Source organism: Hemicordylus capensis, chromosome 9 (assembly GCF_027244095.1).
Source record: "Hemicordylus capensis ecotype Gifberg chromosome 9, rHemCap1.1.pri, whole genome shotgun sequence".
In the NCBI taxonomy this organism is placed as follows: Eukaryota; Metazoa; Chordata; class Lepidosauria; order Squamata; family Cordylidae; genus Hemicordylus; species Hemicordylus capensis.
Genome location: NC_069665.1, coordinates 18,250,411 through 18,275,651, shown reverse-complemented (window position 1 = coordinate 18,275,651; position 25,241 = coordinate 18,250,411). Strand labels below are relative to the sequence as shown.

Genomic DNA, 25,241 nt, shown 5'->3' with positions numbered 1-25,241 from the left:
GCCTGCAGTTCATCCGCATTCTCAGCTATCTACCAAGGAATAAATCGATAATACTTTAATAGCTCTCCATATTCAGATATAGATTACTTCAAGTATATTAATATATATAAAAGCTGTATATTAAGCTAGTTACGGTAATGTGTTTATTATATGCCCTTCCCAAGAGCCTCGCTATGTTATAACGGGAGGAGAGGAACTGGCCCTTCGACGCTCGACTGACTCAGCCTAGCTGGGCTCTCGTAGCTTGCTCTCGGCGTTGGACTGGCGTGGACTGCCTGGCTCGGCGCAGGCGCATTGCCGAGGCCGAGGGCTTGGCCGGGCAACTGGCGAGCGGGAGCTGTCTCGGCTTCTGACGCCCCGCGGAGTCTCGCGTTCTCTGCGCCCTCCCCCGCGTTCGAGGGTCCCGGCGGCGCGCGGCGGCCTCGAGTTTCTTCTCCTTCTGCTTCTCGCGCGACCATGGCGGACGAGGAGCTGGAGGCGCTGCGCAAGCAGAGGCTGGCCGAGCTGCAGGCCAAGCACGGGGTGAGGAAGGCGCGGCCCGCTCGGACGGAGGTCGCGGGGCGGGCCGGGCCTCACCCCTTCCCGATAGATAGTCGCGCCGGTTGGCATGGAGCCTTCGCGGCTCTCTGGAGGGGATGGGGAGAGGGCAGCCTGTGCGTGGGCTGTACCACCTGGGGAGGGGAGTGCGAAGGGAAGCAGCTCCCTGGCTTCCAGCATTTTAAGCTCTCTGGTCCATGTTCAGCTTTCTGACCTTTATTTATTTATATGTATACGCACACACACGAGAGAGAGCATATTCTCACTCTGTGTGTGTGTGTGTGTGTGTGTGTGTGTATAGTGTGTGTGTGTGTGCGCGCACTGGACAAATAGATATATATATCTGTCCAGTGTGTGCACACACACTCATATATATACCCTGTAAGACCTACCCCGAAAGTTAGACCTAGTAGTAATTTCTGATGTACCGCTTATTGCCCTAGTGCATTTTTTGGGGCTAAAATTAATATAAGACACTGTCTTGTTTTGGGGAAAACACGGTATATGAGAATGATGTGTGTATATAAAAACTGGGACCAGATAGCTTAAAATGCTGGTTTATTCCTTCGTAGATAGCTGAGAATGAGGATGATCTGCAAGCTCTAGTAATGAAAGTCAAGGAGCACACACATATGTGTGTGTGTGTATAGTGTATAACATCACACACGTGTGTGGTGTGTATGTGTGTATATATGTGTGTGTGTGTATATATAGTGTATGTGTGTGTATCTCTAGGTAGTTTCTCAGATATTTTCTGTGGTGTATTATGTGCTTGTGTACTATTGAAATTAAGAAATTTACATGCTGCTGTTCAGCCAACAGTTCTCAGTGCTCAAGAAATGAAATAATGGGTCTTTATTTATTTATTTGTTATGCTTTATAATGCCCAATCTAAATTAATAGCCCCGGGCAGTTTATGACTAATCTAAAGAAACACAAGGGAGGTACCAGCAACAGGCCCTAGAAAAGATGCTGTGCTTGGATAAAAATGCATCTTTTCTCCACACAAATGTAAGGAAGCTGCCTCTTTGCCCAATTAGGGGCAGGTAGGGGTGTGTGTGTCTGTGTACACACTAGTGTCCAGACTAGTTGGTTATAAATAAAACCCCATTGAAATCAATGAGACTAGGTAGTCAGTCAATCAGTGTATTTGTTTAGCTGTAACCATAACAAAAATATTTAATTCAAGAACTGGAAAGTTGAAATAACATTTTTTTAAAAAAAATCACTGGACAGTTAAAAATATGAAGACTGGCTCAGAATAATTCAGTACAGGATAATGTTGGCTTGAAGCCAGTTTGTCTTGACCAGGTTACTCTTAGTCAAGACTAACTGGCCTCATTGGGACTTAATCATGATGAACTCTGTCTGGATGTTGCCAGTGTAAGTGGTGCTTTTTATATTGAAAGTCTCCTTAGGCATTTTTCTTCTAAAAGATGGGGTACAAAAACACATCTAAAATTGAACTATGGAATGTTTATCTGCACCAGAAAAGGAAAATCTTCCAGAGCTGTATTCATCTCTAGCAGAAACAAGAGTCTTGTAGGATCTTTTAAAGACTTAGCACAGTTATGTCAGCATGTGGTTTCGATGACTCAATTTCACTTCATTTGGCTGAAATAAATTGGTTAGGCTTTAGGGTACTGCAAGGCTCTTTGTTTTTCTAAAAGCCTTGCACACAGAAGAGGAGATAGCTAGGCCCAAATCTGAAGTGTAAAATGTTGCATATTGGGGCAAAACAACCCAAATTCACATATACACTGATGGGATCTGAGCTGTCAGTGACTCACCAGGAGAGAGATCTTGGTGGACAGCTGATTGAAAGTGTCGACTCAATTTGCGGAAGCTGTGAAAAAGGCCAGTTCCATGCTAGGCATTCCATGTTAGGCAACATTAGGAAAGGGGTTGAAAATAAAAATATTATAAGGCCCTTATACAAATCTATGGTGCAGCCACATCTGGAGTACTGCGTACAGTTTTGGTCACTGTTATCTGAAGAAGGATATTGTAGAACTAGGGAAAGTGCAGAAGAGGGCAACCAAGATGATCAGGAGCCTGGAGCACCTTCCTTATGAGGCAAGGCTAAAGCATCTGGGGCTTTTTAGTTTGGAAAAGAGGTGATTACAGGGAGACATGATAGAGGTGCATAAAATTATGCCTAGAGTAGAGAGAGTGGACAGAGAGAAACTTTTCTCCCTCTCTCACAACACTAGAACCAGGGATCATCCCATGAAACTGAAGCCTGGGAAATTTAGGACTGACGAGGAAGTACATTTTCACACGTCGGCATTTGAAGTGGACAGGAAACTATTCTTACTTTATGCAAATCACTTTGTGAACTTTTGTTGGAAAGTGGTTTATAAATACTCTTCATATTTGTATAACATCAAGGGTGGGCTGGGGTGGGACCAGCATTTGTAAAACTTTCCTGCTTGGTCATCTGTTTAAAAAACAAAACAAAACCTGTCTCCAGAACAGTAGCAGTTTGCAAGCTTGTAACGTGTCTGCATTTAAAAAGTAACTTCCCTCTTTTGTTATTTTCCTTCTTGACTAACCCAAAGCTTCCATACTTCTATAACAACAGAATTTGGCCAGTTTAAAAGCAAAAACAAAACAACACTTTAGGAAGTTATGCAACCAAAACAAGAAGAGTTTAATTTTAACAAGTTATGTGACAAAAACAACCTCAATAATCTATGCAAACAAACTTTAGAAGCTTGCAGACTTCTATACTAACAGAATTTGGCCAGTTTAAAACAAACAAACAAACAAACCACCACTTTGCTTGTTTTGTGTCTCAGTTCAGTTGAAGCCTGGCTGTCTTTTCCCTACCTGTGGGCAGTAAAGGCTGTGCAGTACATGAGCCATTGAAATCACGTACGTGTGATCTTAAATTAGCAGCATGCATAATTCAGCCTTAGGGAGTTTAGAACTCAAAATAAGCATCTCTCACACTTAGGCTTGCTTCTAAAATAGTGCCTATCTCATTTCTGACCTTTCAGGATCCTTCCAGTGATATTGCACAACAAGAAACAAAACAGAGGTATGTGATGGCTTAATTGCATTTCCTAGACCATCAATCAGTCAATCAATCAATCATCTTTATTATGGTCTTAGACCAGCATAGCCTTTCCTAGACAGTATGTTCTAGGAGTCCACGTGGCTGTGACATGGGAAATCCTTAATCGGATACCTTCATTCTTTCCCATTTCCTTTCAAATGGCCACTGGGGCTCTAATTCTGTTCAGAGGAATACCATTGTTTTTCACAGCCCCAGTCCAAATCAGGGCTCCCTCTAGCTACTTCTTAAAAAGAGAGAAAGAGGTTAGGCATTCAAGTCACAGAACTCCCATTTCACATTAAACTTGGCCTTTATTCTCCATAGGTGAAGAAAAGAAGGGAGGGCACCAATACAAAAATGGGGAGAGAAGACCTTAAAAGTACATAGAAAACTAATTTCAATTGGAGGATAACCAGACTGTCTTCCATATTATCCCAGAGTAACTGGTTGCTCATCAGGCAGCTAGATGAGTAGCACTTTGCCAGTCTCTTTAAATAATTATGTTGCCTTTTTTCTCTTTAGAAGTATATGTAAAATTGTGTACAAAACTTGTTGAGTTGGGTCCTGATGTTTGCACAAGCAGATTTGCACTTCCTGCTCACACAAGAGTTTCTGCCAGCTCTCCCTTCTATCAGCAGCACCTCGTGCTACACCTCACACTGTTGGGGGTGGGGGGCTGACCCTTAAGATAGGCTTTTGTGGGAGACTCTAAATAGAAATTAAATGGGGTGGGAAAGCCCCATTCTGTGAGTGGAGTGCTACTTGTTCTCTGGATCCAAACCACTGAACTAAGGTGTTTTAACCTTACTGCTTCAAGACTGTGCTGTTTAAAAGTGTGGAAATTTTACCTCTGTGAGAGCTTTGGTACTGAGCCATAAGTAATTTGTTGTCTGTTTCGAGTTGCACATTTTTATAGATTCTGTTTTTCAGTTAATAATGAATGAATTTGCTCTTAAATGATGAGCATCTTGCTCAAAGGTAGTGTTTTGCAGTACAGAATTGCCCTGATCCAAAAGCTTGCATTAATGAGCATCTGTAGTGGATTAAAGCCTTTGTCTCAGAGGAAGCTTACGTGAGGGAAAGAAGTACTGAATCATCCCTGCTAACTTGGCAAAGAGGCACCTTTTAATGTGGTGATTCTCTTTATTTAGGAGGGGGAGAGTAACTGGCCCCATCCACCCCCAGCACAGTACCTCCAGTGACTGTTGCTGGTGTGTATCTTAGTTTCTTTTTAGATTGTGAGCCCTTTGGAGACAGGGATCCATCTTATTTATATGTTTGTAATTTCTCTGTGTAAACTGCCCTGAGCCATTTTTGGAAGGGTGGTATAGAAATCTGGATAAAACAAACCAGTCAATAACACCTGTCTGACTGTGTAAACAAGAAATAATAATAATAATAATAATCTCTGCTGAGCTGCCTGGCTAGGCTTCTCCTAAAACTATTATGTATTATTGGTAGCTTCAAAATGCTGCCGCCGTCACCCCTTCTGTCTATAGAAACTCTCTGGACTTGGGGTGGGATAATCCAGAAAGAAAAATTATCTTAATTTGGCTGTTGGACAAGTACAAAAATCTTCCCTGTGCAAGCCTACACATTGTGAGAAAACTGATAGCTGCTGAACGTTTGAGGACATGTTTGCACCAGATAAATCCCCCTTCATGCGCGCACGCCCCTTTTCCTGAGTTAAAAGTCAACTCGGAGAGACTTGTGAAAAGAACTTTAAAAAAACAGTTTTATTCAGTTACTACAGACTGCTTCCATCTGAGGCTTTCTCAGCTATTAGATACAGTTAAGAATACTTAGTAGGATTACAAAAATAGGTTGTCTTAATGCACGCTTAAATGTTTATAGAGTCTTTTGCAACACCCTAGGTGTATTGAGCATAGGCTACTGTTTCTTATTTCATTTACATTGCAGGTAAACTATAATAGAACAGTATGCAGAGCACTTACCCAAAGAAATATGTTTCTAACACAAAATCTAACAAACTGTTCCCTATGCTGAATCCCCTTTTCCTTGAAAACTTACCCAACCTCTGATGAGAATCAAGCTTCCTACAATCCTGTTTCTCAAGGATCTGCAGTTATTCCATGAGAGAAACCTCCATGCTGTCTTTGACCATGAGGGAGCAAAAACTCCATATCCCTCATGAAGCCTATCCACACACACTTCTCTCCGATGACTGCCCTTCTTGTTTCTAGAAATCCCAGCAACCGCTCTCTAGGTCCTACCCACCTTATGTACTGATTGGCTGCCCTGGAGTTTACCAGTGTGTCAGTCAAGACAAGGATTCACCCCATTAACTCTCTGGCAGAAGGAGGGTCTGATCACTACACGCAGGGATTCTCAGCGTTGGGTTCTCAGATGTTATTGGACTTCAACTCCCATAATCTCCAACCAAAGGCCACTGGAGCTCTGTGAAAAAGTTAGTCTTTTGTGGATATATAACCCCCCATTTTAATGTGATTCATTTTGTGTACATTTTTCTGTTTTAAAGATGTATGGTGGTTAGCTTTTATCTGGTCATCCACAAAATAAAATGCAAAATGGGGAAAATAATTATCATGAAGAAGAAACACAGTTGGGGGGAAATCCCACTATTTTAGATACCTGAGACACAAGGGCAGCTGTTCATCTAGTGGTGTAGGATATGTCCAACTGTGATGTGTGCACCTAGGTCCTAAAGCCTTTCATAAAATTAATGGATGCCATAATTTGCATAGCATTGAAAAGTCGAAACATGAAGCTCTTTCATCATACGAAATGAATCTGATGCCTGTCTTGCAGTTTGCTATGTTGGATCCTTCTGAACCTGCACTGTTCCTGTGTTTTAATTATTTTTATTACTATTTACAGAGAAGTAGAAATGAGAAATAATATTTTGGCTCAAGTTTTGGATCAAGCCGCTCGTGCCAGATGTAAGCATCCATGCAGCCTTCTAGTCAATTTCTAGAAGCCTTTTTTGCCCTTTCCTGAATCAAAGTCCTATTGCTTATACAAAGTTATCTCCAGTGGAGGAAAAGAGGACAGTGCTGCTGGCATTCTTCAATACATCAAAAACTGATTGTCAGTGACAGTAGATCTTTTTCCTAGGGGGCTTGCGGGGGGGAGCCCAGTTGTGGGGCCACCTTAGAAACCTTTATTCTGAAATATATGCAAAGTATGATCAGCAATCTTAGCTGCTGCATGTATCTTAATTTTACTATATTTGTCAGAGCAATAGGGACAAAAGAATGTAACCATCCTAATAAGTAGTTAAGCAGGCAGTGAGCTGACTTCTTAAAAATATCAATACCTTGTTCCTAAGACAAGGCTTATTCCGGTAATACATCTTAAAATAACAGTGGCTGTTATCTAGACTAACCCTGTACAGAGCACCAGTGTTTCCATTGCATGAGGGGTGAGGTGATTTTCAGCAGGTTCCCCTCCATCTGCAGCTGGCTGTGCCTCCCAAACTATGTCCTTGAGGGTCTCCTAGCCCTCAGGGACATTGTTTTATGAGGCATAGGCTGTTGCAAAAGAAAGGGAGGAGATTGAAAATTGGCCCTTTCCTCTTGCACAACATAAAACCTAGTGTGTCAGCTCAGGACTAGGCTGGATGTCAGCCGGTGAATATAAGTGCAACCTCTTGCACTTGAAGAGGCTTTCCCCCCATGAACTATAGTAACAATGTAAAAATAATAATAATCGTCTAGAGTGCCTTTTGTAAATTTCTATTCTGTTTTGAAAAAAATTTCTTAAAATCACAAAATAACTGTTCTTCTTTTCAGTAAGTAATTTAGCGCTTGTAAAACCAGAAAAGGCTAAAGCGGTTGAGAACTATCTTATACAGATGGCAAGATTTGGACAGTTGGGTGGAAAGGTGAGTTAATCCTCTGTCATGACTCCTAAATGAAACACATCTTGGGAAATCACAAATCCTTGAAATGTAGATTTATAGCTAAATGGAACTTCTTGTTCAGAGGCAGCATATCTTAGAGCACTAGGTGTAAAGTATTTTTTAAAAATGCAATTAGCATAATCCTTTAGCATCACTAAGTAATTTCTAAATAATTCTCCCTTTTGGTTTTAAAATAAAAGTAAATTGTTACATTACCTGTGTTGTATAGCCAGTCTCTTCCTGCCTTCTCAATTAATGCCTTCTTCGCTGCCTGGCTTGAAGGACTGGCTACAACTGGTTTTCCATTCTGCTTTTTTTTTTTTTTGGCCAGACAATTTAGAAAGACCTTTTTATAAATAAAAAATCGAACTGTTCCCAGAGGACAGATGCAAGACAAATCATTTCTGCAACTGAGTGTTCTCTACATGGTTTTGTTGTTGTTGTTGTTGTTGTTGTTTTGCTTCCCAGGTATCAGAACAAGGGTTGATAGAAATACTTGAAAAAGTGAGTCAGCAAACTGACAAGAAAACAACAGTAAAGGTAAGAAATATCTTAAATCAAGCTGATTTGGAAATAATACAAAATTGCAGAGAGAGTGGTAGGGAATGGGCTATGTTGTTCTCTGTCCAGTCTTTTTGTTAAAACTTCTTTCATTTGTTACATAAAACTGTTACATTTATACCATGCAGAAAACTGGAAACTCCACTTAGGGGAGATAATTATGTTTACTGCTCAAATTGTATTGTCCCATGATAGGACAAACTAAGTGAAAACCAGTACACTTTGTGTAAGAGAGGATTTATTTCCTGATCATAAACCTGCATATGTGACTTGTTGACACACTAAGTGTGTGACTATAGGAGAAGTTCACAAGGAGAGTCAACTACAGTAATAACAGAAGATGCCCCCTTATTCAGAATTCATTTTTGTCTGTTTTCCCTCTGTTGGTACTGTAACTTCATATTCTACTTGCTGAATGTATTGGGAATTGAAAATTTACTCTGTTTTAGCACAGAGAATGCAAGTCCCATGAAAGCCATAGATGAGGATTCTTTATCTCCACTAATATCTGTTAGCCTGGGCCTCTGGATGTTTGTGATGGGTTGGAGTTTCACAGGAATGCTGGTGAAACTGTAGAAGCTCCTCTGACCACATCGTGTGTTAAGGGGGCAGTGGGGCACAGGACTTGCAAGTTCTCATGTCTAAATGTTAGAACAGGCAGATGCAAGTACAGTTGTCCCTCGCCTATCGCGGTTTTCCCAATTGCGGATTTGAGTATCTGCAATAGAGAAATTGTGACCGCCCTCACCAACCACAACTTGAGTATCCACGGTTTGGTGATTTAAAAGGGAAAAAAATTCAGGGTAGGGTGGAGTTTTTTGTAATGGGGGGGTCAGAGGGTCATTTCTGGGGGTTTGGGGGGACATTTCCAGCAATCAGGGGGCAGTTTTTTTCTATTTTAAATTGTTTTGTTTGGTCTTTTTGTGACCACGATTCCCCTATTTCGTATTGCTTTCTATGCCTTGTCCACAATGAATTCGCCAACCATGAGGGCTTCCAGGAACTGAACCCTTGCAGTTGGCAAGAGACAACTGTATAAGACATGCATCTTGCAAATATCCTGGGAGTATCTTTTTATACCTCATTTTCCACTGTTTTCCTAACAGTTGGGGAACTCTGAAAGGAGCACCCCTTGCAGATTAAATCTAGCCTGAAGCAGTTGTAAGGTTTTGGCATTGCTGCTTCATCCTGTACTGCAATTCTTTTTCCTAGTTCAACAGAAGAAAAGTGCTGGATTCTGATGAGGAAGATTAATTTGAACTATCAAAGTGAATGTCAAGTGCAAATCAAATGGAAGATGTCAAGGAAAGTATGCTGTACCTGACAGGAGCATAAAGTTTACACAATTTTTTTTCCTGTACACATTTTTATATAAAGGGGAAACAAATGATCTTGTGTTCTGTATAATAAAATTAGGTGAAATGGTTTTCTTAGATCATTTTTATATTGAAGGCCTGAGAAATAGTTCACTGACTCCCCCTTGGCCTTCAGCTTTCCTTTGACACTACCTAGCAAACCTGCTCTGCTGTCGACACCTTAAACAGCATGTTTGTCCTGCTTCTGGTTTCTCTTCAAAAAATACTCTGGTTTCTCTTCAGATCGTATAAATCTTTCGCCCTGCTTCTGCAACCAAAACACTGGGGAGTGAAAGAGACTGCACTGCAAACATGTAGTTTATCTCAGTTAGCAGGCTAAATATGGTAGAGAGAATTTTCATTCTGTGTGCATTGAAAGCATGGGCCTAACATTCCTGATCCCTTAAGCATGGCTAAGGGATTAGGACCTAGTCAGAGTTGTGCGGTGCCTACCTCTTCCCTTGATGACTTTAACCAGGGCTTTGAAACCAGTCCTGCAGCAAATCCCGATTAGCATTCGCCAGTTTAAAGGATCAGGAGCACTGTGTGTGTGTTTTGACTTGGCATGTGGAATGCTCTCTGCAGTTTGCCCAAATAAATCCTTGTTTGAAACTAAGCAAGAAGGGTTGGCAATTCGATGACTCCATAAGAGGTTCTGTATCTGGCTGGATGATCTGCTGCATTTAATAGTAGGTATTGGCTCTGCTTGGGGGGGAAATACAATTTCACTAAGGTGCTTTTTTCATGAAGAAGCTAGTAGAGTCATTAGTTGAGAATGCTTCATCTGTTGGGCATGATACAGTCAGGGGGGTAAGCATTTAAGTCCTCTTATTTTTCAACAGGAGACTTGAAACACAGGATTAATTCTCTCTTACTAAAACCAATGCAGCTTCAAAGGGCTTCGCTATTCCTGAATTGTGTCCCTTTTATGTTTCAGTGCAACATAGTCCTGCATAGCAAAACACCAGATTATTCCCGCTACCTCCCTTTTTCCAAGAATTCAGAATTGTCTAAGCAGTTGCCCAGACCCCCGGTGACCATCTTACATGCATGATGCCACTGTAACTTCATGTTGTGCCTTTGAGAATGCTATGAGAAGTGTTTGATTATATTGTATCAACGTCCCATGTAAGCCAGAATGTAAAAGGAGAAGGTGGTATTTGTCTCTCCTGGTTTTTAGAGGTTATGCCCATATATAATAGAGCTTTGCAATTAAAACCATTGTGTAAAGGACAGAGCTGCAGTGAGCAACTTTTGTGTCCATTCCGGTTGGTGGAAAAAGGTTCTTGCATTTATTAAACTGGTAAATGGACTGAAATAGAAGTCCTGCCTCAATCTGACTGGTGTTTACAGCCATGGGGTGAGCAGGTGATAACCTAATGATGCATTGAATAGCCAGCTCACCAGCTGTGTGCTACTTGATGGTACATTCATTTGAGAAGAAGTCACTATTTTCCTCTCACTCCTGGATTTTGTGCAATAAAAATGCTGGTGTAGAACTTCTCATAATTATATTTTACCATGAATAATAATGGAACCAGCCAGTTTATATTTTGCACTGCAACGTCCTAATGCATACTATAATGATGGGGGACAACCATAACTACAGCTACTCTGCATAAGTGCACAGGAAATTGGTATCCTGGTTACTGGGCTAAATTGGCACGTTGCGAAGGCCACGGAGGTGTATCTTAAAAGGAAAGAGGTATGTTTGGTATGCATATCATAGGGTTACTACTGAATAGCTGGTTGAAGTTGTTATTCCAAGAACAGATTTCAGTCTAACACATGCAACCCCACACTCAAAATACAAGGCAAAAACTACCAAGGTTTTTCTCCATATACCAGAAAGCTGCCTCCAGAAGACAACTTTGCAAAAGCAGACTTGGTTGTAAATAAGAGCCCCACATTAGAAGGATAGATTTGTTAACTTTACTATTTTTCCCTTCCATCATTTGGCACAAATCCAAGGCACATAAGAAAACTAGATGAACTCAGAAGTGCTTAGAAAAATATACCTATCCTCCTTTAGGAGCAGCCTAAAGCTTTACTGTTGTACCTACACTTAAACATTCTGTAAAGAGAAATCATGACAGGTCAATTTGACTTTATCCCCATGTAGATTATTAAACTAAATTTTAAAAAAGCAAGGTTCTGTATACAAATCTTACATAAAAATAAAAGGTGAAATTGATCAAAGTCATGCTGTTCAAGTGATCATTCAACCTCTTTAAAAATAAAGAGATTTGAACAGAATGTTTACTGAAACTGACACCCCATCTCTAAAGGTGTGTGTGAATATATCAGTCTGCATGTGTGTGTTTAAGTATGCCAGTTGAGACCCTTCTCCAAAACGTAAATGCTCAATGCATTGTTGTAATTTTAAGTGGAACAAGGTCAGGCTATCACCTCTGCACAGGAAGTTAAGCATCTGTTCACTTCTGCAGGTGCTCAACAAAAATAAAAGCATTCTTGTTACATCTCCACTGTGCTTTTTCAGAGAAAATCTCTTAATTGCACGCCCACTCTACAAACATTTTGTTAAAAGCAGTTGCTTTAGCCTCCCACCTTCCAACTCTTTGGCCACTGTATGGCCTACATGCCAATGAAATTGGTAAGAACTAAAGAACTGCAATTTTGCCTTTTGTGTCAAGTTTTATACAGAGTGCCTCACAATGCAAGGATGCTGCACTTCAAGTATTTGGCAGCCAAAGCAAACCAGTGCCTTTTGAAACTAGAATTGCCGGGCCTTGGAAATCCCACAGAGAACTCCTCTTCTGCACCATCACCACTCTTTACAGTATAGGAATTCGTATTTTGACATCTCTGTATGTTTTTGTTGTTTTTTTTAAGATGAACCAAACAATTGAATCTTGTGGATTTATCTGCAAATAAAAACAGGATTCTGTCGCCAAAAGTGCAAATCAAGTTGGGAAGAGGAGTACCACTTCCTTCCTGCCAACCAGCCCTTCTGATCCCATTTTTGAAAACCTTGATCCCAAGCATCCTTTGATTCTTTTTTAATGCCTGGTGGGAAAAGATGCCACCTGGTTCTTTTGTTTCTTGGCAGGAAGCTTGTTTCCTTGTCAGTGTTTTGAAAGCTTCAGTCATCAGCCCTCTGCTGAGGAAACACTTGGATCTCTGGAACTGGATAAATCGCAGATGTCGTCTGCATCTGCTGCTGAAAGGGCAACATTAACCGTGTGGCTCCGATGCATGCGTTTGCTTCCAGGAGGCGGTGCAGCTGCCACATCCTTGCCTTTGTTTCTTGCAGGTTCACCTCCACTGCTGGCATCAAAGATTTCTGCTCTGCTTTGCTCTAAAAGATCCACAGGCTTTAGCTTGCTCTTAATAGATAACTTGGGGAGGAAAGGGGGGGAGCATGAGTTAGGCTGTTACATTTCTCTGTCAAAGTAGACATGCAAATTCCAAAGCAACATCTTTCTGTTCCTATGGAGTAGGAAGTGACAAATGCATTTGGAGACACCTCACGTTAGGCAAGGGCTGCATATAGCACATCTTAGCCTGCCCTTTCTCTCAAGGAGTACAGGGTAGCATACGTGGGGATTATCTCATGTAATCCTAGCAGGCCTGTTGGGGTAAATGAAGCTGAGAGCAAGCAACCTAAAGTCACCCAGAGAGCTTCATCGCTAATGTGGGATTTGAACCCAGGTCTCCACGGTCTCAATCCTACACTCTATCCATTGCACCACGTCTCCAGTATTTGCATGAGCAATGGTCCATGCTGAGGAGAGAGCCAGACAGAAGCTGGCTGGGACACCAAATCCAGTCTAAAGTTACTTAATTTTTAAAAAGGAAGTTAAAGCAAAACAGCAGCAAGGATTCAAAGTCAGTTTTGACAGGCAGTGATGTTAAGTAGGCAGCAAGCCAATTCTTCAAACATCATCCGCATCACAGAATACTGATGCTGTAGGCAGTCAACTGACTGGCAAGCTAGCATTAGTAGATTTCCTTCATATTTGCCTTGGCATCAGAAGCTGCTTTACTAGAGCAAATGCACAAGACTCCTGACAGCCTTTCACCAGCCATGAGGAAGAGGAAGACCTGAAAAGCAGCTACAGCACCTTCGTTTGTCGTCCTGCTTTCCCCCCACTTTCTGCTCAAATAGGAACATAGGCAGCTGCCATATATTGAGTCAGACCATTGGTTCATCTAGCTCAGTATTGTCTACTCAGACTGGCAGCGGCTTCTCCAAAGTTGCAGGAGTCTCTCTCAGCCCTATCTGGAGATGCCAGAGAAGGAACTTGGAACCTTCTGCATGCAAGCAGGCAGATGCTCTTCCCGGAGCGGCCCCATCCCCTAAGGGGGATTTCTTAAGAGTGCTCACATGTAGTCTCCCATTCAAATGCAACCAGGGCAGACCCTGCTTAGCAAAAGGGACAGGACTAGCAAGCCAGAGGTTGCCAGTGCAAATCCCCACTGCTAAATTCCCCAGATTATGGGAAACACCTATATCAGGCAGCAGCAATATAGGAAGGTGCTGAAAGGCACCATCTCATACTGTGTGGGAAATGGCAATGGTAAACCCCTCCTGCATTCTACCAAAGACAACCACAGAGCTCTGTGGTTGCCAGGAATCAACATCGACTCAAGGGCACATTTACCTTTTACCACAAGACCAGCATGAGCCAGCTGGAGTGGTCAGTACTCCATCGGGGGAGCGGGGAATCATTGTGATTCTTGACAAGGTCTGCACCTCTAGAGATGGAAAACGGGTGATAGGATTGCAATACTTTCAGCTTCCAGTATGTGAACTTACTTTATTGTCCTGACCTTCAGGCCTGCAGCAGCCCAATGTGCAATGGTGCTTTAAAAGCTTTTAAACATTTTAAACATATAAAAACTACTATAAAAGTGTATCAGTGTTGTCAAAGGAACAGAAATAAAAATGGGCCCGGTTCTCTAAATCAACTCATCTTTATTACGGCACCATTGAGAGACCTTCAAGGCCAAGTTGAAGACAGATCATCCTGGAGAGAATCTATCTATGTGGTCACTAAGAGTCGACACCGACTGGACGGCACTTAATCAATCAAAAAGACCAGCATAAAGTAGGTTAGAATGACATAAAGAGACAAGATTTTAAATGGCATACAGGTATAAAATGACATTGAAAGAATGAAGAAGATGTTAAAAGGAATTAGAACTCCCTAGATGCTAAGATCCCAAGGGTCTAGATCTCTTGAGTCTCAAAATCTTGATATCCCAGAATCCCAAAGTCTTAAAATGCCAAAATCTTGATATCTAAAAAGTTGCAAGGCTATAAAACTGTAAAACCTTAAAATACTAGATTTAAAAGCTATTATAAAATGCTGACGAGTGTGCTGCATCTGAGCTGCAAGGTTAAGGATTGAGTCTGTCCTGTTTAGGTCTTGCTGTCCCTCAGGACCGGAATGTTCTCTAAAGATTATTCCATGGAAAGAGAGTACAAAATTTTATCATTGTTGCCCTAACCCTATCCTCGGTGCCATCCTTAAAGGCCAAGTTGAAGACAGATCATCCTGGAGAGAATCTATCTATGTGGCAGCTAAGAGCCGACACCAACTTGATGGCACTTAATCAATTTTAAAAAATCCTCCGTGCACAAATGACTGCAGTTCTACCCTAATGGTTAGGGGGTAGTGATAAAGAAGGGGTGATAGTACAGAGAAAGTTGTTAGTGCAACAAAGCTATCACCCACTTCCCATCTCTACGAGGTAGACATTGCCAAAAATCACTATGAGCATTCATCCCAAGATGGTACCGATGGCCAATGTGTGGGTCTGGCTCAGGGACTCAACCTCTTGTTTCCAGAATCAGTCAGATGAAAAGATTTATCAAACATGCAACAATTTAAAATAAGCAAGTGAGCAAATAAATATGAAAATAAAATACACACACACACACATACACATACACACATATATATATATATAATTTTTTTTTCCAAAGAACAAAGCCAAAGTTAATCCAGGCCCTTTTGCAGAACCCACCCATGATTTGATTGATTGATTAAGTGCCGTCAAGTCAGTGTCCACTCTTAGTGACGACATAGATAGATTCTCTCGAGGCTGATCTGTCTTCAACTGGGCCTTGAAGGTCTCTCAGTGGTGGATTCATTGCTGCCTTAATCAAGTTCATCCACCTTGCTCCTGGTCATCCTCTTCTCTTTCCTTCAACTTTCCCCAACAGTAAACCCATGATTTACAGTACTGTATTTCAATACCTATTTTCTTTGCACCGTTCTACCTACCTGGTGCAGTAATTCATCATCAAAATTAGGGACGCTTTTATCTCTTGTTATGGTTTTCCGCAAATATTTTGATCTAAAAAAACACACACCATGAATAAGCCTCAAATAAATTAAACTATTGCATTTTTAATACAGATTCCTGGCAGCCACTAGGTGTCAATATTCCTACAGCAAAACCCCAAGCCTAAACTGACTTGGAACATTCTCATCATGTGACCTTCCCAGGAGATAAAGGGCATGAGCTGCTCTCTGGAGTTTAAGCCTGTAAAGGTCTGAATCCAAGCCATTTAAATTTACCCTTGAGACTAATAGTCATCTTGTCAGCTGCCTTAATCAGGAATGGCCAACTTGTGTATACTTATAGGCTACTCGGTTCTCCATGCACAGGTTCAGGGGTCAGAAATCTATTTTGCTGCACAATTATACCCTTTTACAGGTGTTTGGGCTTTATAACAGTCATAGGAACATAGAAAGCTGCCTTATACTGAGTCAGACAATTGGTCCATCTGGCACACTATTGTCTACACTGACTAGCAGCAGCTCTCCAAGGTTCCAGGCAGCAGTCTCTCCCAAACCTACCTGGAGGGCCCAGGCAGTGAACCTGGGACCTTCTGCATGCAAGGAGATGCTTTACCACTGAACTATGGCTCCATCCCCTACGGGGAATATCTTACAGCAGACAGCACTCCCACCTACAGGTGAAACTCGGAAAATTAGAATATCGTGCAAAAGTCCATTAATTTCAGTAATGCAAATTAAAAGGTGAAACTGATATATGAGACAGACGCATTACATGCAAAGCGAGATAAGTCAAGCCTTCATTTGTTATAATTGTGATGATCATGGCGTACAGCTCATGAAAACCCCCAAATCCACAATCTCAGAAAATTAGAATATTACATGGAACCAAGAAGACAAGGATTGTAGAATAGAACAATATCGGACCTCTGAAAAGTATACAGTATACTGTGCTTGATTGGCCAGCAAACTCGCCTGACCTGACCCCATAGAGAATCTATGGGGCATTGCCAAGAGAAGGATGAGAGACATGAGACCAAACAATGCAGAATTGCTGAAGGCCGCTAATGAAGCATCCTGGTCTTCCATAATACCTCATCAGTGCCACAGGCTGATAGCATCCATGCCACGCCGCATTGAGGCAGTAATTGCTGCAAAAGGGGCCCAAACCAAGTACTGAATACATATGCATGCTTATACTTTTCAGAGGTCCGATATTGTTCTATTCTTCAATCCTTGTCTTCTTGGTTCCATGTAATATTCTAATTTTCTGAGATTGTGGATTTGGGGGTTTTCATGAGCTGTACGCCATGATCATTCGCCATGGGAAGAGCAGAAGGTCTCAGATTCCCACCCTGGCTTCTCTAAGATAGGGTTGAGAGAGATTCCTGCCTGCAGCCTTGGAAAAGCCACTGCCAGTCTGTGTAGACAATACTGAGCTAGATGGACCAATGGACCAACTCGGTATATAGCAGCTTCCTATGTTCTTACCATATTTACCCAAACAGAAGTTGACTCTGAATTTAAAACACCCCCCTTTAAAAACAGAGGTTAAATACAGATTATATTAGATTAGAATCTACTGAATACGTTTTGCTGAGTTGCTGTTTTTATAAAGATCTAAGAAAAGAATTAATTTCTCCCCTTTTAAGAGATCATAGATTGACCTCAGGCCAGGATAGAGTGGAGTTTTTACTCTCAGACTTGGACGATTTCAGCTTTGCAGGAGTTGCCAAGTGTTTTTGCATTGCAAGTAAACTTCGCAGAAGAAATGTTGAGGGTAGATGTGGGCATAGCACATTAGGAGGGTGAACAGATTTTATTTATTTGAAACTTTCTTATGTACGATTATTGTTTTTATTGTATTGTTCCTATTGTAGTTTCTATTGATGTTACTGATGTGACGAGATGTATAGTTTTCTGTGTGGTTCTGTTGTAATGAGAGGCTGTTGGCTGTAATAACAATAAAGTTGAGTTGATTATACCTGCATTTACCTGAAAAAGAAGAGGGGGCTATTCATACGCACAGGCAAAACCAAGCTAAGGAAGCCCAGCCCAGTGATGTTGGTATGTGTGAACCAGTGTGAGCCACATGGCTCCCGCCAGCAGAAATCCCACTTAGGGAGCCCGTCACTTAGCCCAAGTTTTGGGTGCAAGGGCGCCTAGAAACCGGACTAATTGATCGGTGCCTCGCAACTCCACACAACATCTACATGCGAGTAGCTTTTCAGCCAATGCCAGGAAGATCCCTATAATGCACCGCATGCACACGCGGTGGATTATAGGAGTTCCGGGGGCTGGGGAAGACACATCCCGGCCCGCAACCCTCCACGCAGCCAGCAGTAGCTGGCAGTCATCTGGGCGCATGAGCCGCTGCTCAGCAATGGAAAAGGAGATTGTCTGTGAGGGAGGTAAGCATTTCAAGATTTCCTCCCCCCGCCCCTTTGAGCCTTTTCTCCTGATCGTGAGAAAGGGCTCGAGGACTCTGGATGTAAGACCTCCTCCTCGTTTCATCAAAGAACAACATCAAAGAACCTGGTTGGGTGGTGGGGGAGGCTAGTCTTGGATTCAGGTAAATACAGTATTTGCTGCTTTGATTGCATCTGCCGTAAGTACTTGGGAAGCAAGTTATCAGACCTACTTGTTAAACTGGTTGATTGACTGGACCATCTGCAGTCGCCGAGCAATGAGATCGTCTGCTGTCTCAGGAGATTTAGCACCGACTGCAGATTTAAGTAACAGAACACATAAAATTGGTATTCTTCAGGCATCCACAAATTCAATTGCCAGCAGCAAGTGGCTCTGGCCCCCTGGCAAGGAGGACACCAAGCACCACAGAGATCTCCTCTCTAGAAGTCTAATTTCCACTGACATTTTTGAGAAGGTAAGAAACAGCAGGAATCCTTTTTGGGTAGTAGGAAGGGGGTCCCCCGTTTCTTGCCCTCTTAATATCCCCATGCAAATGAGAAAAGATCTGCTTCTCTCCGAAGCTCCCTGCCTGTGCCAGAAAAGGATCTGGCGGCGTGGGGGTGTAGCGGGTGACCACAAATAATGGCTGGCTAGTGAGCTAGATTCGTGGACAGCTGCTATTCTTCTTTCGTAAGACTGCCTGGAGTAGTGGTAACACCACTGACCCAAGATGGCATTGCAGTCTAAGATCTCTCTACATCATCACTAAAACTAGCTGGGCTGGGTGCAGAGCATCTGCACCTCTAGTTTGCCACCGTCGCTTTTTTGCCTGCCCCCGTCCCGCCTTCTTCTTCTTCCCCTGCCCACCTGCCTTCTTCTTCTCACCCGCCAGCCACCACCACCACCCCCGCCACCATCTTCTTCCTGCCCGCCTGCCGCCTTCTTTGGCCGGCCAGCCGCCACCATTCACCGCCGTTTTCTTTGCGCACCCACCAGGCGGCCTGCTGCCACCGCCATTTGCTTTCCCGTCCCTGTTGCTATCCGAGCAGCTGCTCGCGAACTCTGGCGAGAGCTGCCACACATAGGATTAACTACGGGTACGCCTAAGAGAAATAGATAGACAGATGCCAACAATTCAGTCACAAAGAAGAAACTAGTCTGTTAAGGCCAAGATACTTCTGTGGTAAAGGGTGCCTAAGACTAGGTATGCACATTTAGTCCAGAATCAGTGCAGTAGTTCAGAGCATACTATAGTTAAAAATCACTGACACTGCAATCTTCAATACAGCCATGCAGCCAACAATGAGGTATCAGCATGTGTGAATAGTCCCCCTGCTCCAGACACCAAAAAAGGTCCTGGGCAGCACACTCCCCAAGCCTGTTCAAAATCCTTTCTTGCAGAAAAGTTCCTGAAATAAACTTCATGAGGATGGACTCCTTACTACTAGATGAACAAATAATTGATGCAGAAGTACCCCGTAGGGATCAATTGCATGAGCAAGAATGCTGGGTTCTGCCCATCATTCCCACTTAGGGCAACAAACAAAAGGATACATATACAGTTATCCACGTAGTAACTGGGTGGGGCTATAAAAGGAAAGGCAAAGCCTTGCCCATCCCAGCAAAGGTCAGCGGATCATGTTCTTTTTAAAAGCTTAGAAATAATTAAGCGGCAGGTAATACCCCTGCTTACACAATGGGAAGACAAAGTTGTTTAGCTTCTCCTGGACTGAGCCACCTCTAAGTGTTGGCATACATTGCGTTAGGTAACATCTCTCTGCATTAGGCAGGTGTGGATTTGGACGTGCGTTCCCATTTGGATTTCGGTAGAATCTGATTCCATGTTGGGTTGCGGTCCTTATTTAGCACAGCTAAAGGGACTGTCTACCTAATCCAGCAACCAGCAGGCAATGGATGGCCCAGGCCCATTGGAAGCTGGCCAGTGAACTGCAGTCTACCTTCTGCCCAATCCTGCACTACAGCGGCCGATACTCTGCCTCTTACCCTGACAACCCCAGGCAGAAAACAGATCTACCAAGATGAGACTTGGTAGCATATCCATATAATTTGGTAGAGCAGCTAAGAGAGAGTTTCCCTGGTCAACGGGTTGGTCAATGCCGCGATCACTGGCAGGATGGGCCCTGTTCTCTCTCTGCTTATGCTAGCCAACACATAGCACTCACTTTTGTCCCTGATCTTCCCAGCCATGTGAGCACGGCAGTCTTTAGGTTCCTCCTCTTCGGGGACTGGAACAGCTTGTAACAGCTTGAGGATACCTGAATTCTTTAAGTGGGTGGGAGATAGGGGGGAAAGGCATGGTTATTTCCATTTTTTTAAAAAAGCGCATTGCAAGATCTCAGGATGCCATTACACAATGCAGAATATGAGGGCTGAGCATTCTCAGAACACTGAAGGTAGTGCGTATACCAGAGCTGCACAACTTTGGACTACAACACCAGGATGATGGGAGTTGTAGTTCAACATCTGCAGGAGGGCCAAAGTTGTGTAGCCTTGGTGTATACAGTGATACATCAGATATAGGAAGAATAAGCAGTAGCCATATTCCTTGTCCGGACAGCATGTACTCTGGGCCAATGAAACATCAAACATTCTCACCAGAACAGTCAAAACTGTGCCCTAGGACATGCAAAATTCTGCAACTTGAATTAATTCTTCAAACTAACCCAGGCCTGCTCAACTCAGGCCCCCCAGATGCTCTTGGACTACAACTCCCATAATCCCCAGCTACAGTGGCCAATAGCAAGGGATTTGAACCAAGTGAACCATACAAACAAAATGTATATTTTTACCCCTGCTCACTTGGCAAAGAGGCACCTTTTAACGTGGTGATTCTCTTTTATTTAGCAGGGGGAGAGTAACTGGCCCTATCCACCCCCAGCACAGGACCTCCAGTGACTCTTGCTGGTTATCTTATGTTTCTTTTTAGATTGTGGGCCCTTTGGGGACAGGAAACCATTTTATTTTATTTTATTTTATTTTATTATTTCTCTATGTAAACCACTTTGGAACCTTTTGTTGAAAAGCAATATATAAATATTTGTTTTTGTTATGGGAATTGTAGGCCAACATCTACAGGAGGGCCAAAGCTGAGCAGCCCTGAACTAAACATTTTTCTGCATCTGCCTTACTTTGCATAACTTCTTGGGTTGGTTCAGATATAATCCAAATCACAGGTTGGCACTATGGGAATAAGTCCCATCCCTCAGAAATCTCCAGTGTTACAGTCTTGGAAGTCTGCATGATTTATTTTGGTTATTTTATTTATAGATAGATAGATAGATAGATAGATAGATAGATAGATAGATAGATAGATAGATAGATAGATATCTCCCCCGCTCTTCGTCCAAGGAGCCCAGAGCGGTGTACTACATACTTAAGTTTCCCCTCACAACAACCCTGTAAGGTAGGTTAGGCTGAGAGAGAAGTGACTGGCCCAGAGTCACCCAGCAAGTATCGTGGCTGAATGGGAATCTGAACTCGGTTCTCCCCGGTCCTAGTCCTCTTCTATCTTGTACATAAAGCTTATTTATTATTTTATTCATTTCACATATTTATATCTCACCCCAAACTCACATCATGCTTACAGTTTGATAGGAAATATAGTGCTGTACCTGTGTTCAACATAACGCGTGAATGACTGCATGTGTTTACACTGTACACTTGTTGTACAAGTACTGAATATAATGTTTGAATAGGGAATTCCTGTCTGTATCCTGCATTTGAGCAGTGTTCTCTCTACTTTTTTTCATCTGTGTGCTGAATGAATTTTGTTCTGGGCGGCAGTATCAAGGCAGTGTGCACGCATGTATATGCAGAGTGGGACCGTCCTGATTCAATCTGAGCGGGATCTTAAATTAACTAAGCGGACATCAAAAAACTTGTGTGCACACGTATGTATGCTCACCTTAGAGGGAACACTGCATTTGAGGGGCCAGTACCCAGGTTCATTTTTTAAATGAACAAAGATACAGTCATTCACAGACAAAACACATACAAATGTACAGACATCTCTCCTTTCAAATGGTGCTGGGGCATCATCTCAATGTAAACAATATTTTTTTCCTTCAAAACTGTTACTCATATGCAAGTTTAATCAATTAATTAATTAATTATCATATGATTAGGTGACTAAGATCTCTTTAATCAAGTGACAGCACTACTAAAAAGTCTGGTCTTCAAAAATAAAAGGGAGAGTGGAGTTACTTTAGAATCCTAGTTCACTCTTCACTCAGAGAAACTCATCAAGAACGAGCAAACGTCAATAGCCTCCAAGAGGGTAAAAGGTCTGATTGCATTTGCTGTTGCTTGGTTTGAAGGAGGGGAATAATGCAGGGGAATCATTGTTGCAGGGGAATCATTGTTTTAAGGTCTTTTCTTCCAAATCTAGTTTTAAAAAATGCAAAAAAAAAGCAGCCACATGAGAGATTATACCTCAGTACAGGTCAATTAATGAGCTTTACATTTTTTGCAAAAACGTTTAATGTTTTCAATCTACTGTTTCGGTACGCGACTGAATAGTTAAATTAGTCACACAATGCTATTTCTGCTACTGAATAGGCACATTTAGTCCCAACTGTGCACAAACTGTGCAGTACGTAATTAGTCTAGTTGTGTTGTACCGAATACCCAAGTATAATAATTTCAGCATCAAAAGGGATCTGATTTGGGATGCAGAGGCACCAGTTGTGACTGGCTACTGGGGGGCAATTCAGAGTTAGCAGGGTGATCCCACTGTAGGCTCAGAAATGTTGTCCGTGGCGATGATCATTCCAGGAACCAATTTGGGCCACTTACTGGTTCTGCATAATCCAGCGGGGTGCGCTGCCTGTGGTTCCTCAGGTGGGCCGATGCTCCATACTGCAGAAGCAGCTCAACCACAGCTTCATGCCTCCCGATCACAGCATTGTGGAGGGCTGTATTGCCTCGGTGATTGGAAAGGCCAACCGAGGCCCCGTGCTGGAAACAGAAAGAACGCCAAAGGATATAAAACTGGCACGAGGGAGAGGATACAAAATAATGTTTTAAAATTTTCTACCTCACTTCTCTTCTAATTGGACTCAGGGCAGCTTGCCATCAACAACATGATTAAGAAGGTTAAAGAGTAAACAAACAAAAACCCAACAAACCTCAGGCCAGAATACCCCAGGAGAAGCAATTCAGGAGGGAGATGAGAATGCGTGCTGGAACAATGTCTTAGCTACATATCTAAATATCATCAAGAGGGTGGGGCGGGTTTAATCAAATCTCCCAGGAAAGAATTCCACGGAGCAGGAGGCCACCACTGAGAAGGCCCTCTTGAATAGTAACCATAGCCAGATCTGACTGTGACAGAAACTGACACAGCCAGTTCATTCGCCAAAGCTGGTCAAAGCCCACAGGGCATGGAAGACACCAAATATCTATTACTGCAACACATAAGGGTGAGCTTATACAAGGGGCATTTTTACAGGAAAGCATCACCATGAGTTTAGATTCCCCCCATCCCTACCTCACACACAGAAATCAAGATACAGGTCATCAGAATGTTATATTTAAGAGAATGTCTTCTTCTTCATGAACCCCACCACCCACTGAGATAACCAGGAGAGGACCGACTGCAGTTGCCACTGGCTCGTCTGGTGGCTACTGGGGGACGGGCCTTCTCCACTGCTGCTCCAAAGCTTTGGAACACGCTCCCTTCTGAAGTAAGGAGCCTGACTATCTCTGACAACTTTTTAAAAGTCATTAAAGACACATCTCTGTTCACCCATGCGTTCAATTAAATATAGTTTAAATAGTTTTAACATTGTTTTAAAAAAAAATTTTAAAAAAATTTAAATTGTAATGTTTTAACTTTTTCTGTTATCATTGTTTTAACTAATGTTTTAACTTTTTCTGTGGTCATTTGTTTTGCTTTGTTGTGAACCGCCCAGAGATGTACGTTTGGGGCAGTATAAAAATATGTTAAATGAAATTAAAATAAATAAATATTAGTAGGGTGGATTTCCTGATTACAGAAATCTTAGTTGAGTAATCAGATGAGTTTTAATTGATTAAACCTACATATATTTGCAAAAGCCTTAACAGAACAGCTTGGGTCTAAAGTACCCATTCACTAGCAGAGAGCCTCTTCCACTTTCTGACAGTTTCTGACAGAGCAGTTTCTGACCTACTGGATGAGCACTGAATGGGAAAACAGTCATCTGAGATCCAAAAGTGTTCCTCCATTTGCACAAGCTCTTCTGCAAGATTCTGCCCAAGATCTTTTCAAAACCCTTTTATGGCCCACTGGAGTTGATATGCTACAGGCTTAGCCACCATCTCCCTCCATGTGATGCAGCCCCTGGTATGGTGTGATTCAATACTCGGGAGATGGCTTCCACTAGAGATTGCAGAAGAGTTTGCGAAGTAGCAGGACATCATTTTCTCCTTCTGCCCATTGTTCTTCAGATCCAAGATAATGGCTTTGATTTTAAAAAAACTATTTTTCATCCACACTTCCTTTGCTTTCGGATGGTGCAAATGAGTGATTCAAAGCAGGCAAAGACATTTGCTCCCATGTGAAAGTGTAGAGGAAATGCCCCTTCTAAGGCAGTTTTTATAAATAATTACATATTTTTTTAAAAAAATGTTTAACTATGTGTTGTCTGATTATTAGGGGATGCCTTTGTAGTTTTAAATAAATTAATCCAGAATGTATTTATCCAGAAACTAATATATAGGACTGCAGCCTTTAATTTATTGATCCGGTTAGATTAATCCAGAATTTCCCAACTTGTGGTTCTCCAGATGTTGCCAAACTACAACTCCCATCATCCCCAGCTATAAGGCTGGGGATGATGGGAGTTGCAGTTCAGCAGTATCTGGAGTACCACAGGTTGGGAAACCCTGGATTAATCTAATTGGATCAATCCATCAATGGCTGCAGTCCTATATATTAGTTTTCAGTGGATACTATTCCAGCAGGGAAAAGCATTGCTATTAAGAATACTAGATTCCCCCATGACGACAAAATATGAGAACTAAACATAGGAAGCTGCCATTGGTCCATCTAGCTCACTTTTGTCTACACAGGGTGGCATCAGCGTCTCCAAGGTTGCAGGCAGGAGTCTCTCTCAGCCTGATCTAAAGATGCCAGGAAGGAAACGTACAACTTTCTGCAG

The 25,241-nt window shown here is 42.3% G+C and overlaps 2 protein-coding genes across 8 annotated transcripts in view; one reads left to right on the top strand and one right to left on the bottom strand.

The window, feature by feature from the left end:
* Positions 1 to 289: 289 nt before the first annotated feature.
* PDCD5 (programmed cell death 5) lies at positions 290 to 10,632 on the top strand. Its single transcript, XM_053270395.1, has 6 exons — positions 290 to 522; positions 3,540 to 3,580; positions 6,458 to 6,519; positions 7,372 to 7,463; positions 7,950 to 8,021; positions 9,255 to 10,632. Exons 1-6 carry the CDS (start codon positions 457 to 459, stop codon positions 9,294 to 9,296), a joined length of 375 nt encoding a protein of 124 aa, XP_053126370.1. The 5' UTR covers positions 290 to 456; the 3' UTR covers positions 9,297 to 10,632.
* Positions 10,633 to 11,315: 683 nt separating this feature from the next.
* ANKRD27 (ankyrin repeat domain 27) overlaps positions 11,316 to 25,241 on the bottom strand; it is a 72,608-nt gene continuing 58,682 nt past the window's right edge. For 6 of the 7 annotated variants that reach the window (XM_053270388.1, XM_053270391.1, XM_053270390.1 and 3 more), the window contains 5 exons: positions 22,894 to 23,055; positions 20,262 to 20,361; positions 18,311 to 18,392; positions 15,652 to 15,724; positions 11,316 to 12,756 (listed from right to left, as the gene is read on the bottom strand). In XM_053270388.1, the coding sequence (XP_053126363.1) occupies positions 12,508 to 12,756; positions 15,652 to 15,724; positions 18,311 to 18,392; positions 20,262 to 20,361; positions 22,894 to 23,055 (666 nt within the window). In that variant the 3' untranslated portion in view covers positions 11,316 to 12,507. Of the gene's footprint in view, positions 12,757 to 14,022; positions 14,117 to 15,651; positions 15,725 to 18,310; positions 18,393 to 20,261; positions 20,362 to 22,893; positions 23,056 to 25,241 lie in introns of all 7 variants that reach the window. The other variant, XR_008311179.1, reaches the window with a different exon arrangement.